This window comes from Daldinia vernicosa, assembly GCF_022497035.1.
Source record: "Daldinia vernicosa strain CBS 139.73 unplaced genomic scaffold F5Y00scaffold_9, whole genome shotgun sequence".
In the NCBI taxonomy this organism is placed as follows: domain Eukaryota; kingdom Fungi; phylum Ascomycota; class Sordariomycetes; order Xylariales; family Hypoxylaceae; genus Daldinia; species Daldinia vernicosa.
This window is the reverse complement of record NW_025953925.1, coordinates 760923-777919: the sequence shown is the minus strand read 5'-3', so window position 1 is coordinate 777919 and position 16997 is coordinate 760923. Positions and strand designations below refer to the sequence as shown.

The following is a 16997-nucleotide window of genomic DNA, read 5'->3' as shown; positions in this document are numbered from 1 at the left end:
TGCGAGACTCCACTTAAGCCTTACGTCCCATGTTAGCTGGGGATGTACTTGTGTACCTGAATAACGGTCCAATGGAACAGGCCACATGCATACATAGGAAATAACATACCCTTTTTTTCAATTTACTTTCTCAAAGAAAATAACGAAAGCGAAAAATAATGAAAAATTGTATATTAAAAACAATCTATTAAATTTTAATTCAAAATATATTTCATAAATCTCTATAAAGAAATGGTGAAGTTATTGACGTTGTAATATAAGGCACTCAACTCCTGTTACATAATGGGGCTTCTTTTTTGAGGCGATTCTGCTTGCGACATAGGTCCAACACAGGTGTAGCTACCCCGCCAAAATAACAGAGGTAGCTTCAACGTTCACAGCCTTGATCTCTCTTTTTCCTGATACACGTTTCCAACGCAGACCACAATAAACCAAAACAAGGCATTCAACATCCTCAGTCTACAATAATTCTACACCTCAGGCGCCCAACCATCTTTTCCACGGCATAACCAACGGATTAAGGTATTCACTACTTGACCAAAGGCCCTAATCTCTTGAGCGCCGGCATCATGGCAGCCGACCAGCACATCCTTACCTACTTTACCGCCATGAACAACCAGGGCGGTATTATTGTTAGAGGTACAAAGTGACTTTCAAACAGGTTCTTCCGTAAAGCGCAGGGAAACTGACGTATTCTAGATGCTCCGAAGCTGGACCTTGACCTATACATTTCTAATTACAAAGGTTAGTGACTCTAGGTAACCTAGCATATGTTACTCGTGTGCTTTGCCTGTAATAGCTACTTACCTTACTCTGCTAGGCCGTACCCGTTTCGAGCGATTATTGTTAATTGGCCAATGCTCCGTACCTCTATGCGTCGATGCCCTTAAAGCTGCCGTGGCCGAAGCCAAGCGTGGAAAAGATGTCCAGCGATACCGCGATGCTTTTGAATGCATTCGTGTTGCTGCACCCGACGAACCTGAGGCTAAGTGGGACGAGGCCTGGGTCACAGCAACAGGGAAGGCCAACAAGGCAGAAACTCACAGACTTGAAACTGAGCTCAAAGGGTATAAGAATAACTTAGTAAAAGAGAGTATTAGGGTATAAATTCACTTCCAACCCAAGAAATTAGTCATTGAGAATAGCACTGACATACTTAGATTGGTCACCGCGATCTTGGAGAACACCTCGAGTCTATTGGAGACCTTAACGGAGCCTCCGAAACCTATATCAAGATGCGACCCGATGCTAGTACACAATCTCATATCCAAGACGTAGGCAAGCATATCATTAGCATTATGCTACAGAAACGAGACTGGGCCGCAGTGCTGGCAAATGCGAATAAGGTTCTGGCCGTGAGCCCCGGGAGCAACGAGCAGAATACTGAGCAACCCTATCAGAAGATGATTTATGGTCTTGCTCAACTTGGGGAAGGTCGGTATTACGATGCTGCTAAAAGCTTCCTCGAGGTTGGTGATCCAATCAACTGTCAGACACATAACGACGTCGCCAGCCTGAATGACGTCGCCACATATGGTGGGCTTCTTGCACTCGCTTCAATGGATCGATTAGAACTACAGACTCGGGTTCTAGATAACTCTAGCTTTAGAAACTACCTAGAGCTAGAGCCGCACATCCGCAAAGCTGTCAGTTTGTTCGTCAACGGACGATACTCGGCCTGCTTGGGAATACTCGAGTCATACCGAAACGATTACCTTCTCGACATCTATCTCCAGGCACACGTTCCAGCAATTTTCTCGCAGATTCGCAGCAAGTGCATTGTTCAGTACTTTGTACCATTTTCATGTGTCACCTTGGAAAGCCTAAACGCAGCCTTCGCCAAACCCGGAGAGTCTATTGAACCAGAGCTCATTAACATGATCAAAACGGGTGCTCTAAACGCTCGTATTAATACCATTGATAGGGTAAGTCATTATGTGTATATTGGAACTAGTGCGTTACTAAGATCTTCGTTTAGCTTCTTGTTGCTGTCTCCACCAACTCCAGAGCTGCCATGCAGAAGAAGGCTCTGGACTCCGCCAAGAATTATGAAAAGGAAGTCCTGGAGAGAATTCGCCGGATGAACATCGTAGCGGCCGACCTAGAGGTCAAAGGCACTAGAAAGGCCACTGGTGCAGGAGCCGGCAATATCCCCGGCGTAGGCGACATCTGGACTGATGAAGCTAGGAGACAGCCGGCTTCCAACGACGCAATGTCTTAGTAAGATCATTTTAGGGATAAGACGGCAATGCTTCTAACGTATAGGGATAGATCGAGCCTATTACGGGCAGTGAATTCCAGAATTATAACGGGAAGTAGTCGGGTTTTAGAGAGAAATATGTATGGAGATGGACCGAGTTGTTACAGGAACACTCGTCATCATGGCTGAAAGGCAGCCAAACACATAGGCACACAACGCATAATGAGGAGTTTGCTAGGATACAGGCGTCACGGACGTTGCATTGTGGTTTAGTTTTGTTTTACAGGGAGGTTCTAGGGTCATGTCTACATGGCATATTACGTCGTTTAAGAGCATGGGATTCGCAAATACCCTATGACGAGTAGTTCAGGAATGAATTAATTAAATGCTATTACCATATCATCCCATCAGCTGCCTGATATCTTCCGGGGGCCAGCGTACTTGCGCAAACGTTAGACACCGTTTGATGCTCTGTAAATATTTCCTGGTCACCTCGTCACTCATGATATGTCCCCGCTCACCATCGTGTAATTTCTCCCGCGCGCTTCGCTCGTGGATACCCACCATGGTAACACCGATAGGCCACGCCGCCTTACCGATACTCAGGCGTAGATACCCGTCGTTGGCGTCAACGTAGCGGCGCTCCTGAGCGGCCTGGACGATTTCCACGACGGGCTTGAGGATGTCGTCTTCTAGCTCGCCCTTTTCGAACTTACGGAATAGCGGTACCATGTTGTCGCGGCTCGATACCATGGCGTTGATGGCTGCTTTCCCGGCGAACGTGTCGCGGTTCTCTTCCCGCGCGAGCGCTACCTCCCACTCCCGCAGCACCATCGTGAAGTACGACGCTAGCTGGCGGAACAGGTATTGCCGTCCCGCCTTGTCCTGCGGTATCGACCCGTCCACCTTCATGTCCTTCTCCTCTAGCAGTCGCAGCGTCGTGGGTATAGGCCCGGCCGTCACGACCGTCGTGAGCCGTCGGTACCGCTTCAGCTTCGCGCGGTGCGTCTCCCCGAATAACGTCGCGGGCTGGCCTAGTTCGCGCAGCTTCGAGACTAGCGCCTCCGCCGGGATGTCCTCGTCGCCCTCGGCGCCCGTGCTGCCTTCGCGGCTGGTACTGCTGCCGCCATCTTCCTTGGATAGTTCGGGTAGCCCGAGGCGTTTCCGTCGCCGGCGCTCTTCTTCGGCTGCTTGCTCTTCCCGGCGGCGCCGCGTCTCTTCTTCTAATTTCCGGCGCTTTTCTTCGCGGGCCTTGGCCTCTTCGGCTGCTTCCTCTTCGCGCTTGCGTTTTTCGGCGGCCTTGGCCTGCCGCTTTTCCTCGAGAGCCTTTTGTTCGGCCCGGTACGCGGCTTCGCGTTGGGCTTCGGCTTCGGAGCGGCGTATGTATTTCTTGTTGGAGGAGGAGGATGAGTCGCTGGCAGCTGTAGGTGTTGTTGTTCCTGTCGCCTTGGCGAGCTCTTTGGACATGAGAGATGCGAAATCCATGTTTGGCGGGTGGTTGCTCTGGCAAGATTGGCGAGCCCACCGGGTGGCTGGTAGAAGATGACTGCTTCAAAAGGTGAGTGGAGGTCCCAGCTACGTGGTCCCAAGGAAAGCCGTGTGCGGATGTGGTGTATGTTGGGAGGATGGAGATCGCAGGGCGGCGTATGGGGACGAAGGTCGCATGGTTGACTTATTGTTTAAAATGTCCAATAGGAGTCAACCCACTAAGGAGGTCGGCGAGTTTTTAGTGGGAAAATGGGAAAATAGGTACCGATCATACCGACTATCTACCTGCAGTTCTAGCAGCAGACCACCTGCACGCTACCCAGACGCTACGCGGCTACCTAAAGCTACGGTCTACGAATTATACTACCCAGGTTACATCATAAAGAGCCGCTAAACTGCCCGGGGTAGGTGGGGGCTTCTAAAGTTTAGGGAGGTAGTAGTTAGTGTATTTAAACATTTCTAGCATTTCCCACCATTATACACTATATCAGCACATATTAACCCCCGAGTCCCTGGAACAGCTGGAATCTTATCAGCGAAGCTTTCGAGCTCCCGCGTTTGCTTGCTTCAAAAAAATCGAAAGCATATCATTCGTAGCCTCCCCCAAGTTCGAATTTTCCGAGCTTCCATTCAAGGTAACATTCCTAACATACGTCAGCCTGACATACGTACCTACCTACCTATATCCATCCGTGCTGTCCCATTTCTCCCGACTTTCATCTACTCCGTTCCCAGGAAGCATATATAAGTCCAGCCTTACTAGTCGCAACAACATGATTTGATCCTAAACAGAGTGTTCCTGCGAAGGTACCACTTGGGGAAGCGATACCTCAACATGGATCGTCACACAACACCGCCGTTTATGTTACGGCTCTTCTACCGAACCGGCGCATTTCACAGGTAAGCATACCATCATGGGGTCCCCTACGACGCTCCAAGAATAAGGGGGGGCCACTCGAATACTTACACACATCTCAGGCCCGATGAATTCAATACCTCGCAGCTTCCGCCGCATATGCCAATATATACCTGGCCCGACTGCACCTTAACAGAGCTTACTTACATCATCGCTGCTTTGAAGCCATCTCTCGTCCCTGATCCGGCTATCGGCACCCGTTTCGCATTCCGTCTCATCTTTCCAGACACGCGAAGCACTTCAGGCCCGACGACGTCCAAGTACGCTGTTAAAGACTTGGGCAGCGTGATAGTTGGTAACGGGGGCCGAGGATTAGACCCTGACGACCCCGAGGCTGAGAAGACGCTCGAGTCTGAAGGCGATAAGACTCTAAAGGAGGCTAGGTTTGTGGTCGGTGATTTTATTTCATGCGCCATCCTCCCTCCCCTACCAGACGGTTCCGTTGCCCCTGTTTCTAGCGCAAAGGTCGGACGAAGTACTGGTGCTAGCGAGCCCAGGGCTGCTATAGGTCGTACCCCCAGTGGTTCCTTCAGCAGAAGAGAACAGGAGAACGGGAATGACCGCTCTGGTAGACTAAGGAATAGCGGGAGGGGATACGACGGGTTTGGAAATCGTAGTAGCATACCGATGGGCGAATGGAGGAGAGGAGAACGATTACCTGAGTCGCCCCCCGCAGGACGTGGTAGAGGGATAAGACGGACATAGGACACAAGTCCTAGTAGAAACAACAGTGTCTTTGGGAGAGTGGTCGGGATAAAACCAACAACGTATTTGGCGGTAACAGGCAAATTATGGTATAGATATACTGACTGTCCCGTACGGACTTATAACAAAGTGAGTTGTCCGACTCTGCAATGTCTCGCTCATCATCGTCTTCTAGCCCCATGCGTTTACTGATTGCAATGCAAGCAGGTCGTCCTGTCTTGGCTCTCATGACGGACGCAAATTGATACCCGAATGCCCCCGAGTGTTCAGCAAGCAAATGATTGTGTGCATAGATACCCTTCAAAATTGTCTTACAACTTGTTTCCGCTTTCCGGTTTTTATGATGTGGCATTTTCAGGGCTATAGATGGGAGGGACGGGCAATCAAGGGAGCATATTTGAAAAGTTTGGTTTGCGTTTGATATTTTATCTAACTAATAGTATATGTTAGTATCAATTTGTTTTGTTTTCGTTTGAAGATATCTCCTATTCAAGTGATGTTCGCTATTAAGAAAGTAAACGCTGGTCATCTAGCTACGCCAGCCGAAGGGATTGATTAACTTATGGAAACTATTATGTTCAATATCACGATACGTCCAGCAGAAGATAAGGGACGCTCTTATTGGTGATTAGAATATATTTTCTCGGGAGGCGTCTGAATGAAATATGCTGAAGAGGACAAGTATCGGGTCCTTCAGGAGTTGTCATGTGCACATCATATATACCATACCTTGGAGCGTTAATTGGAGAGTATACCATAACGTTAGGCACTAGAACCTTCTCGGTATTCATTTTCAACATCAACTTCGGCATTGCGCTCTTGAAAAGTCGAGGCACTTAAAGGCATTCATTGGTCAAAGTCCTCGTTCAATTGCGGTAGTTTCGCCTAGCCTTATATACAGTCGTTCAAGCTTCTCCCACGCGGGTTCTTCTCTTAGAACTCACTGATCAAGTCTCCCTTCCTCTTCGCTCGCAAATCCCACTTTCCCTACACGTCGGAGCTATGTCAGTAATCCTCGCGTCTACATATCTTTCCACAACAATTTCTAGCTGGGCGGGCTGAGTTACTCACGTCGGTGGTGTATGCGATGACGCCGAGGATGGTCGGCACGGCGATGGCGTACATGAAGGTGATACGCGCGGTTCGCGGAGTCCATCGGAAGAACTTGTGACGGTTCGTGGTCATGTCTGCGGATCATATCAGTCACGGTTTTACCTCCTTGGCAGCCTTGCGCGGTCCCTCTTCTTGCGCCACGATCCGTCGCGAAGTCTCGGGAGGGGGGGAGGAGGAAAGGGTAGACGTACTCCCCAGCTTCTGGATAGCCGGGTCCATCGCCATGCCTGACACGAATGTTAGCTTCCTTGCTTATTGCTGTGAACGGAAATCCAATTGAGTTCTCGGAGTCGTATGTACGTACGGTAGTGCTCCATGCCAGCCATCTTGACAGAGGTAGGCAATTGCCGTGCACTAGATAGGTGGGTGTTTAGGTGGTTGTTTTCAAGAGATCGATCTTGGTATTGATTGATCGTAGCTTCAATTCGCTTCTTGACGTCTTGAATGGGTTGAGGCTTGTACACACCTAACGTGGGGGCCTTTGATTGTAAGCCTTATTGTGGCGTAACAAAGCTTAAGCTTGGTTCCAATTAGGTAATCAAAGCTATTGCCCCATAGTGGACAACTGACGTAGCTGTGTTACGAACCCGTACCCATGAAGAATATGTAGGCCTACACAAACCGACCTTCCATATTCACATGCTATGCCTAATATACAGTTTATTCTTATTCTTGATAACGACCCAGTACTGAGGATTCGGCCTTCCCATGATGACCTCGTATAACTATAATACATATTAATTTTAATTGTAGTGTTGTGTTACCTACGCTGTTTACTCCAGGTTTACCTAAGGAGGTGGTCTATGATGTAGCCTGCATTGTTCTTGGTTTTGAAATAATTATACCTCGGCAACTTTTTGGTCATGGTTCTACAAATTCTCGAAGACGGAAAAAGATCCCCTTTTGTCGTATGATGAGTAATAAAGCTGGGATTCTGCAGCTTTTAATTAATAACAAGACTACCTAAAATTCCAAGTCTTGTTTAGTATTTGAATCCGGGTTCGACTTACATAGAACTTTTAGTCTGGATATAAAACCCAGACAGTGTCCCCAACGTGCACTATATTTCCTATTCCAAGCATACAAAATATCCTCGGAGCAAATTCTCTATTTCCTATAAAACTTCTTTGTACAAACCTACCTAGGTATCACTATCTAGGCCGCTATATTTTAACATCTCACAATCATCTACGTGTTGTCCACCATGGCCACCGAAGAACAGCCTAAAATTAAGCTCTACTGGTAAGGTCCTTTATTGATCATATCACATCGCACGGTGAGCTGTCTCTTACAATTAAATAGGCTAGAGCAATCTCGCGCTCAAAACATTCTTTGGCTTCTTGAGGAGCTCAAGGTGCCTTACGAGCTCGAAACATTTCGTCGAGTAAACATGTTCGCCCCTCCGGAGTTAAAGAAAATTCATCCGTTGGGAAAGTCACCAGTGATCTCCATCACACCCGCAGGCTCGGAAGAGCCAATCGTCCTAGCCGAGAGCGGGTTCATCACTCAATACCTGAGTGAGCATTTCGGCCAAGGCACCACCATGATGCCCAAGCGCTGGAAGGACGGCCAGGATGGCAAAGTTGGCGGCGAGACCGAGCAGTGGCTGCGGTGGCAGTATCTGCTCCATTACGTCGAGGGTTCGCTGATGCCGATGCTTATCATGGCGATGGTCCTAGGAGCGCTCAAGGGATCTAATATACCATTCTTCATCCGCCCTATTACCTCCATGGTCGCCAACCAAATATTCAGCCGCCTGGTCTTCCCGAACGCGAAGTCGCAGTTGGGATTCTTGGAACAGCAGCTAGCGACTTCGGGAGGCGACTACTTGTGCGGCCAGGAACTCACGTCCGCGGACATACTTATCAGCTTCGCATTAATCGCAGCCAAGGATAAGTTTGAGACTTTTGGAGCGTGGGAGAGCGGTGGCCCTAAAGCATTGTTCCCTAAAGTATTCGCGTACATCGATAGGCTTGAGACGCATCCCGGATACCAGAAGTCGGTCCAAAAGGTTAAGGAGATTGATTCGAGCCTGGGTATCATGTTCACACCCAAGATGTGAACTTGAAAAGTCCTGATTATGCAGTATCACTCATCTCCATGCGAGACCATCATGAGAGGTACTGGGTACATGGGACCCGGATTACGCCTACGTACCAAATTGATTGCGTGCTGGGAATTAAAAACCTGATGCAGTCGTTACGCCGCTTTAAGCCTCGGCCTACCCTAGCCCCGGCTTCATTGGTATCCTAAACTGAACACAGCATGGAGATAAAAAACCATTGGTATGAGACATGTTATGGAGCGGAGTAATTTGTCTCAGATGTGAGCCTCACAACGACATAGTGATTGTAAATACATATGATATGAGTTATGATATATCGAGAGCAAAGCTAGAACATCATATTGGATTATAGAATAATATACGATCTATTGGACAGCACTCGATGTGGCTGTTAGCAAGCTACAAGCGCCGTAAGTTTTATTTGGTACCGATGTACCTAGACTCAAGCGACGGCAAGGCCTGCTAACTCTGGAGGTTTAGGTAGAATTGTTACGTAGAGAATAGAGCTAATATGTGGTGGGCATTGAAGAAGACCCCTAAGGCCAGGGAGTTGTTGGACAAAGACGCCCGCAATGCTATTGACAATGGCTTATCTCGAAGCTTGTCATTCATGAATCCAATGAAAAACGCCAGTAGTGTCTGAAGCAGCGACGTACGGTGAAGTCGACTCAGCTGTTACTCGAGCTGCTCGAGGCGTCTAAGGTGGGTGGGAAAGGAAGATGTGATGCCCGTTTCTTGTACATAACTCCCCATACATAACATAAAATATGAACTGCTCAATCATGTCAAACTGATAACTAACAATTTAAAAGATGGATTTCAGATGTCGTCAGCGGTGCACCGAGCAGCCAATAATTGACCAACCAAGAGCGCCGATCCGGCTCCCGGCGGCTGTGTCTGGGGCTCAACCGTCTGTCTCTCCACAATATGCCCATACTAACGAGATAAAAAGATGGGCAATGTGTACATACAATGAATGGGTAGGCATTCTATGCATTCATAATGTACGGTTGCATTGCATGAGATCAAATCCCTCTCAACAACATTAAAGTCAGCCTTCTTGCTAGCCGCCAGCCTGTCATGCCTGTTCATAAGCTTACTCACCGCTCCTGATCAGATAGCGCCGTGCCTTGATTTATCTCTCATAGGTAATGGATGCCTATTGAAACCTCATGGTGAACCCGCAGCTACCCGTCGATTCCTTCGATGGATTGCAGTGCAACTACATACACTACGCCCGGTTAGCTGAGGGGAGAGGGAGAGGGAGGGGGAGGGGGCTGGGATTAGAGGAGAGGGTCCAATTCGAGCGGAAACAATGTCTACGATGGGAAATTACGTGCAAAGAGGTACGTGTCATGGAGGAGTTCATGCCTGTAGTACGTGGCTGCGTTGTGTTACCGGGCTACTAGACTACTAGACAGGCACTAGAGTATAATAGGAGGTACCTACCTACATAATAGAAGGTAGGTAGGTACGCTAAGATCCATCGATGTTAGTGCAAAGTTAACATCTATAGTGCAGGTACTTAAGTGTTAATAGCCAAGTTCATTGGATCCGTCGCTTTCGAACCCCAGATTTTATAATCATTTTTTAGTTCATTACATATAAATGTACCGTGGAAGCCGTCCGATTTCAGCCCATTGTGCTGCCCGACCTTAATGTATTTTAAGGTATTACCCTTCCGCTTTCTAACAAAGGCCTTTAAAGCCCGACGAACAGCATTAAGTTAGGTACTTCCGAGGTATAGTGTATGTGAACCCTCCAATAGCGCTATTACATCACATATGACAGCCCGCTTTGCCCCCGTCTATTGTGGATTGCTCTCCGTTCCTGGCTCCCGAGTCACAAGCTCGACTACCTAAAATAATTCATTTTCATTTGGGAGTCTTAAATAATCGTCTCCCCGGTACTTCCGGAAATGCGACATTACTTGTCCTGTGGATTATAGCTGCTTCTCAAATGCACTCCCGACAGGTTTCCATCATCAGCATCCAGGTGGATAATGATAATTATAATTCAATTATACTTCTCATGAAGTCCAACCGTCGATGATACCTACATGTACCTAGGTAAAGGTACTTAATCGGCCAGTATGGCGAACACACCTGAACGTCAACGTCGAGCCTCGCTCCTCCAGGGTATACTAGAGCCGCCTAGCTTGGTAATTTCCGACGGAGAGGTATCACCGTCATCTGATGGTGCAGCAGATGAGGAGCAGCTGTATATCGACCAAGACGATGCCCAATCTATCATACAGCCGGCTTTAAGTCCTGCAGCAACGAGGCTCACCCTGCCGAAGACTCCTGCAGCAGAGAAGGTGGCAGCTTTGGAGCGGGTGCCAGGCGGAGGTCTGTTCAGTGTTATCGAAGGCCCAATCACTTCAGAGCCGGATAGACTACATCCATTAGCAATGGGTTCGACTAGGACGGCTTACCAAACGACCGGTACGAGGGCGCAAACGCGCCAAAGTAGAGGTCTCTCCTTAGGTCAACTTCCTTCAAGCCATTCACCTATGTACAGATTTCCATCGCCATGGCAGTCGGGGCCAAAGCAGATGGTTGTGCAGAATGAGCCTAATTCGAGACCAGCTCTATCTGCTGTATTTGGTCAAAATAATGGCCATCGCCGTTCTTCGTCCGGGGGAGCGGATGCGCTGAAGAGGATACGGGAGGCTTTGCCGTCTATGCCATCCATGCCATCAATTTCTTTGCCGTCATTCTTTTCGGGACCATCTTCGACGAAGAGTGTAGGGCTGGATGCAAAGAAGACTATTACTTCCAATGAAAGTGCGCCAAGGACAGGGCGGCTCATATTCACAGAAACGTCTGTCCTAACTTCTAGGAACATACCCCCGCCGGAAAATAGGCAATCGCTTATGGATCTGCCCATCCGCAATGCTGAAGGCGCTACATCGTCTCGACCGCCAACTCGGCCACGGGTAATGCGGCGGTCAACTTCTGATGAATCCATACTCTACCATTCACTATCTAGGATGTCTTCCTTCGGTGATGACGATAGATGGAATGATATTAGAGAGCAGAAAAACAGCAGGCTCAAAGCTATCACGGATAGCTTGGACGTACCTACATTCAAATTACCTCAGTTTCCAAGTATCATTCCAGCTCCGCTCAAGAGAAATTCAACACTAGGATTCAATCAGTCAGACTCGACTTTATCAGGTACCACACGTACCTCTACAATATTCTATGTCGGCCCATCAAACAACAGCGATACAAATCTGTCGGATCTGGATCGTGCTTTGGAGTTATTAACCGGCGATATTGTCATCATGGGTGGATACCGTGGGTCTATCTTAAGGTCTACCAGAACTAACCGTCAGGTCTGGGTACCCGTAAAGGTTGGGTTGAACATTCGAAAAGTGAACTTGGAAGTTGGTTTGGATCCCGAGGACGAGGAAAGAATGGAAGAGACGATATACGCCTCCGGTATGCTTAAAAACATAGGTCCGGTTGATATCTCGAAGCGCTTGTTCAAGAGGTTGAGAGAATGCGAAAATGCTAGGTCGGGTAAACTGAGAGTGTGGGATTATGGCTGGGACTGGCGCTTAAGTCCTCATCTACTTTCGCGCAAATTGATCGCCTTTCTCGAACAGCTGCCCTCGAACCAGGGCTCTAATCCCTCCGAAGGCAGAGGTGCACTAGTCATTGCACACAGTCTCGGAGGACTTATTACTCGCCACGCCGTAAACCAACGGCCTGAACTGTTCTCGGGAGTAATTTATGCAGGGACTCCGCAACGATGTATAAATATATTAGGACCGATCCGCAATGGCGACGCTGTACTCTTTAACGAAAAGGTCTTGACGGCGCAAGTTAACTTTTCGTTAAGGACGAGTTTTGTTTTCCTGCCGGAAGACGGCTTCTGCTTCATAAATAAGTATACCGGAGAACAATATCCAGTCGATTTCTACGACCCGCAACAATGGATAAAATACAGCTTGAGTCCGTGTATAGAACCATCTTTACCCTCCTATAAGTCTCGTTCCGGCGCACTCAGTTCCCTGAGAGAGCTCTCTGAGAGATTACCGACACCATTAAGGAGCCGAGGAAATAGTGCGGCTAGCGAATCTCGGTCGCCGACGCGCAATCTAGTGGCCGAAGCGGTACGGATGGTCGAGATATCTAACGACAGGACCCTAGCACCGCAAATGGGAACGCTGCATGGAGATTCGAGCACAGCTCATCAACAACAGCAGAAAAACCTTGACAACGACGCCGGGACACGCAACCGCAACCTTGCGTACCTAACACGGACGCTCGCCGAGATCAAGCGATTCCGGGCAGAGACCCAGCACCGGCCGGAGCACACGCAAGCCAATGCATACCCACCATTGGCAGTTATCTACGGCAAGGATGTACCAACTGTGTGGGCGGCGAGCGTTACGTCACGCGAAGCAATTGCGTGCGCGGATGCATACGACGACTTAGTTTTCCGCAGCGGCGACGGCGTCGTACTTGCCCGCGAGGCCATGCTCCCTGAGGGGTATGAGCTCGTACGTGACGGTCAAGTTAGTACTGATAGGGGGCACATTACCATGTTAGGCGATTTGGATGCCGTCGGAAAGGCTTTGTTAGCAGTGATAAGAGGTCGTCGGAAGGGCATCGGACTCGAAGGTCCTGGAAGTTAACCTTGTCGCAGCCGCGCGATTAGGGTTTTATGATAGAATAACTAAGTACAACCCGGGTTTTATTAGAACGGTTTAGATTGCCGAGAAAGAAATAAAGACATACGGGCAACCGAAAAGAATAAGAAAGGCAGCACGGGCGCATTGGATAGGTCCTCATTAGCGACGGGTCTTTTTCTTCCACCCTACGGGTTGGGGTTTAAGGGTATTGATATTGGCTTAACTGCGGATGAGACCTGTGGCATTTGCATAGCATTATACTGTAGAATCGTCGGTAGTAGCTCTATTCTAGTATACCTTCTCCTACGACATGGTGAGCCTTGATAGAGAATTTGTACCGGGTGGATTATGTGTAACTACCTTCTTTCCTACCTCTACCTCTACTTCTACCTACCTGTCTTGGTGATACAAGAAAACTCGTACAGACAGACATATTACTCCTACTCGCGAGCTCGCGTTTCCCACGATATGGGGGTGTCACAGTGCTACGCGATCTGGCGTCGGGTGAGCACCGAGTTGTATTTATTTATTCATCTCTGGTTATATAACTCATCATTTGCTTTCATATACTACCCGCGTTATATAGAGGTAATATTTCGGCTAACTACTTGTCGAGCGACAAGGTATAACTCCGCAAGCGCTCGAAACCCAGGCATCTAAGCTGTCATGTATTTATCCGTCTAGCCCAGGTTTCCCTACATACATACATACATACCTACTTACCGTCGGGTACTAGTTCAGTTGGAACGGAAGGGATCTTGTTTTCTGCTCGCGTCGCACGAGCTCGTATCCGTCGACGCTTCCCGGGTCCCTGGTGCCCGCGCATGGACGAATTGGCTCGGCGGGCTGCGTCTGCATATGTATCTGCGGTCGTTGAGGTACGAGGTACCACGTGGAGATAGAGCTAAGACATATATTTGGCTATTGGTATTTTTTTATCAATAGCGTTATTGCTGAAGACGAGGTGATACCTCCTCGGGGACGATGCTTGTGGAACGCTGGCTGATAGGAAAGGGGGGGCGCTCGGGTGTTCGAAATACGGTTGGATTTGAGCCAGGTAAATCTGAGTCTTGGATATAGAGCATAGTAAATGGGACATATAGCATCAAAGTGATCCTATCTCTCGTCGTCTGCCGTACTTTACTTAGTAAGCTTGAGTCAGAGGTAATCCGTGGGCCTTCCGACATGGACAACCATCTATCCGCTGCGGCATAAATAAACATATTACACAGCAGCCTCGTGGCGCTGCCGTGGTTTCACATCAACCCTCCCTCCCACTTCTTCCGCCATGACATCAATCAATTAGGATTTGCGCTCCGTTTCAGCCTTCGGTACTGGAGAACTGGAGATTCGAAAGGGGGGAAACCATTCTCGACTCCTCCCGCCGCGGAGAACTATTATGTATGTATGTACGGATTTGGGGACCGCTAAGGAGGAGCAGGATGAAATCGTTGCACACCTACCTACCTAACTTACCTACCTATACCCTACACCCCTCGAAAATTTCACGTATATACAGGTATATATATATGCACGGTAGATGACGGGTATGCTCGCCTCGTCCACGGCTCCTTCAGCTGAGGGGGATCCGCTACTTTGGTCTTTCTAGAAGAGCAGCGCGGAAAGGGCCGCGAGTGGACCCGTCTGATATATTCTTCAATACATATACCTGTCCATTAATTTAATTTAACCGACGAGCATCATCCTGTGGTATGTGTCGTGGCTGTGTGGATTAGGAGGGGTGTAGCGCGTATTTGCGCCTCAAGATGTTTTGTTAGAGGGACTCGTATGTAGGCGCAGCGCTACTTGAGACGTGGATTTATTCTTCCTTCGTTGCTCGTGACGACATGCTCGTGATGATGGCGGTGATTCTTTTTTGACGATGTCAACACGAGCTCAGGGGATGGGTTATATAATTATAGGTAAAAAGAAGATATAGGTTAGGTATAACTACCTGTATATACGCGATACTTATTTAGAGGTCTCCCATTGCCGCGCGGCAAATTGCATCGGACCTATACCCGATAGAGCAGACCACCGACAGCGCTATGTTGCTTAAAATACGATGTTGATTGATATAGTATCATGGTATTGGCGTTTGCATTTTAAAAAAGACGCGGGATGCTCTACCGCCCCCACGAAACGAATATCTTTACACACGCACACACACACGTGAAGCTCAGCGATGCCGCAAAAATTTTACAACCGCGTCTAGATGAGGAAAGGAATGCGTAGTGTATGATATAATGTATGAAGGGGGTGTGTACTGTACATCATACATGATATACTACCTAGATACATATGTATACTACATTGCTACCTGGTGCCAATAACATCCAAGTGATAAGATCTCACCTCTCGAATCGAGTCAAATCGACAAGAATCTGAGACAACGACTTTTTCGTAATGTAGCTTCGACGGAACGAAGGAGGATGAATAATATGAAATTCATAAGCACTGCATTGTATTGGACACGAGCCAAGGGTTTGCGTTTCAACTTTTTAAGGCGCTTACACGCCTGAAGTATGTAAGTCGTGTCGTGCCCATCGGCAATTCGTTCCTTTTCATAAATTCCACACAGTTCATGTAAGAGTTTGCTTCTACGTATGTAGATGATAACCATAATAGTGTATGTAGACGTTTTAGCTCGGGTTGTGCTTACGATGATGACGATGTTGTTGATCGGATTGACAAACTCGCGGACGGGGAACTGCTCGTAGACAAGGGGGGGGGGGGGGGGGGGGTTCCGCCTTATTGCACCGCACTGGATACTTAATAAATCACGATTCACAAACCGATCAGCAGGAGATTTCAGACAGACCCCTCCACCCCTCATACGTGTACGGGGATCTGCTATGTACATTGCCTATGTATATTCCGTACGCCTGTCAATACGAGAGCTCTTCTGCATCGATACCCATGACGGCGATCCGCTATATTAGAAGGACTTATTTGATTATAAAAAAAAGGTTAGTTGATGATGTATGTTCACGGGCCACCACCGCAAGGATTTGACGTGCCGAGGACACGGCACCCCAGGCCGCAATCCCGCAGTCTGTTCCCTCAACTGTTCCTCTGCGTCAGAGACTGGACTGAAACATACGGAAATTTTTAGAGGCATAATAGATCTGGACATTATTACCGCGAAGGGCAACTTACCTGCATGCATCTCGATACATACCTACCTAGTGTAGGTAGATGGGTGGTAAACTTGACACGACTAAAGGTTACGGTGAAAGTATCGATGAGGGGATAGCTGGATGAGGGAGGTTACTCTTTCTGGAATTTGCACATTTAAGGGAAGCTGATGGGATGGATTATGGAACGGGATGGGACGGAGGGATGTATTGTATTGTACCTAACATACCATACCATACCAAGGTAACTCCCCTACCACACTGTACTTTTACATTTACATATGCAGGTGGTTAGTAGGTAACTGGTAACGCTAAGGCAGGAGAAGAGTTTCCAACGGGACGGTGTCCTGTTCGGGTCAAGTAAAAAGTAGAGGCAATCTTCGTCCGATCTACTGGGCAGAGTTGAGCAAGAAAACCGAATAAGTTTGCGGCCGATGTAATCCTTGTCTGAGCCAAAAAAGGCATAACGCCCAACCAACGCAAGGGCCCATGTCTAGAGTAGCTTCACCTGAATTCACCTGAAAATCGACGTTGCGCTCGTGTGCAACGGAGTGGACCATGCGGCAACAAATGGTAATTGACAGATGGGAGGGAATCGATAGACTAGACGCAATCACATCCTGATACCTACCTAGGTACCTAGGTAATCAATCACCTAATCCATGATCAACCAACCCTTTTCGACTTTTCTATCTTCGGCGACTTGTGCTACGCCATTGGACGAATGA

At 48.2% G+C, this 16997-nt stretch overlaps 6 protein-coding genes across 6 annotated transcripts; 4 read left to right on the top strand and 2 right to left on the bottom strand.

Moving 5' to 3' along the window:
• Positions 1 to 379: 379 nt before the first annotated feature.
• Positions 380 to 2573, top strand: F5Y00DRAFT_229466 (26S proteasome subunit RPN7-domain-containing protein). Its single transcript, XM_048006766.1, has 5 exons — positions 380 to 639; positions 700 to 744; positions 821 to 1101; positions 1161 to 1925; positions 1979 to 2573. The coding sequence occupies exons 1-5, from the start codon at positions 570 to 572 to the stop codon at positions 2219 to 2221; spliced, it is 1404 nt and encodes a 467-aa protein (XP_047867787.1). The 5' UTR covers positions 380 to 569; the 3' UTR covers positions 2222 to 2573.
• Positions 2574 to 3923, bottom strand: F5Y00DRAFT_229464 (uncharacterized protein). Its single transcript, XM_048006765.1, has one exon. The coding sequence runs from the start codon at positions 3683 to 3685 to the stop codon at positions 2600 to 2602; it is 1086 nt and encodes a 361-aa protein (XP_047867786.1). The 5' UTR covers positions 3686 to 3923; the 3' UTR covers positions 2574 to 2599.
• Positions 3924 to 4069: 146 nt separating this feature from the next.
• Positions 4070 to 5314, top strand: F5Y00DRAFT_218961 (Sin3 associated polypeptide p18-domain-containing protein). The gene is made up of 3 exons (XM_048005623.1): positions 4070 to 4432; positions 4503 to 4588; positions 4667 to 5314. Exons 2-3 carry the CDS (start codon positions 4524 to 4526, stop codon positions 5307 to 5309), a joined length of 708 nt encoding a protein of 235 aa, XP_047867785.1. The 5' UTR covers positions 4070 to 4432; positions 4503 to 4523; the 3' UTR covers positions 5310 to 5314.
• Positions 5315 to 6154: 840 nt separating this feature from the next.
• On the bottom strand, positions 6155 to 6887 carry F5Y00DRAFT_229450 (NADH:ubiquinone oxidoreductase 6.6kD subunit). Its single transcript, XM_048006764.1, has 4 exons — positions 6727 to 6887; positions 6614 to 6649; positions 6381 to 6496; positions 6155 to 6296 (listed from the first exon to the last, which is right to left on the bottom strand). The coding sequence occupies exons 1-4, from the start codon at positions 6746 to 6748 to the stop codon at positions 6243 to 6245; spliced, it is 228 nt and encodes a 75-aa protein (XP_047867784.1). The 5' UTR covers positions 6749 to 6887; the 3' UTR covers positions 6155 to 6242.
• Positions 6888 to 7626: 739 nt separating this feature from the next.
• Positions 7627 to 8484, top strand: F5Y00DRAFT_259343 (putative glutathione S-transferase; the record flags this gene model as incomplete). Its single annotated transcript, XM_048010860.1, has 2 exons — positions 7627 to 7664; positions 7725 to 8484. 2 exons carry the CDS (start codon positions 7627 to 7629, stop codon positions 8482 to 8484), a joined length of 798 nt encoding a protein of 265 aa, XP_047867783.1.
• A 2095-nt stretch (positions 8485 to 10579) lies between these two features.
• F5Y00DRAFT_251624 (uncharacterized protein) lies at positions 10580 to 13135 on the top strand (the record flags this gene model as incomplete). The annotated part of the gene is made up of 2 exons (XM_048009845.1): positions 10580 to 11273; positions 11391 to 13135. 2 exons carry the CDS (start codon positions 10580 to 10582, stop codon positions 13133 to 13135), a joined length of 2439 nt encoding a protein of 812 aa, XP_047867782.1.
• Between the last annotated feature and the right edge of the window lie 3862 nt (positions 13136 to 16997).

Bases quoted from the DNA above. Each gene is read 5' to 3' on its own strand.
- F5Y00DRAFT_229466 (XM_048006766.1), top strand. From the start codon at position 570: ATGGCAGCCGACCAGCACATCCTTACCTACTTTACCGCCATGAACAAC. The intron at 1,102-1,160 runs GTATAAATTCAC...TGACATACTTAG, and splicing joins TAGTAAAAGAGAGTATTAGG to ATTGGTCACCGCGATCTTGG. The intron at 1,926-1,978 runs GTAAGTCATTAT...ATCTTCGTTTAG, and splicing joins GTATTAATACCATTGATAGG to CTTCTTGTTGCTGTCTCCAC.
- F5Y00DRAFT_229464 (XM_048006765.1), bottom strand. From the start codon at position 3,685: ATGGATTTCGCATCTCTCATGTCCAAAGAGCTCGCCAAGGCGACAGGA.
- F5Y00DRAFT_218961 (XM_048005623.1), top strand. From the start codon at position 4,524: ATGGATCGTCACACAACACCGCCGTTTATGTTACGGCTCTTCTACCGA. The intron at 4,589-4,666 runs GTAAGCATACCA...CACACATCTCAG, and splicing joins CGAACCGGCGCATTTCACAG to GCCCGATGAATTCAATACCT.
- F5Y00DRAFT_229450 (XM_048006764.1), bottom strand. From the start codon at position 6,748: ATGGCTGGCATGGAGCACTACC. The intron at 6,650-6,726 runs GTACGTACATAC...CATTCGTGTCAG, and splicing joins GGCTGGCATGGAGCACTACC to GCATGGCGATGGACCCGGCT. The intron at 6,497-6,613 runs GTACGTCTACCC...TATGATCCGCAG, and splicing joins GGCTATCCAGAAGCTGGGGA to ACATGACCACGAACCGTCAC.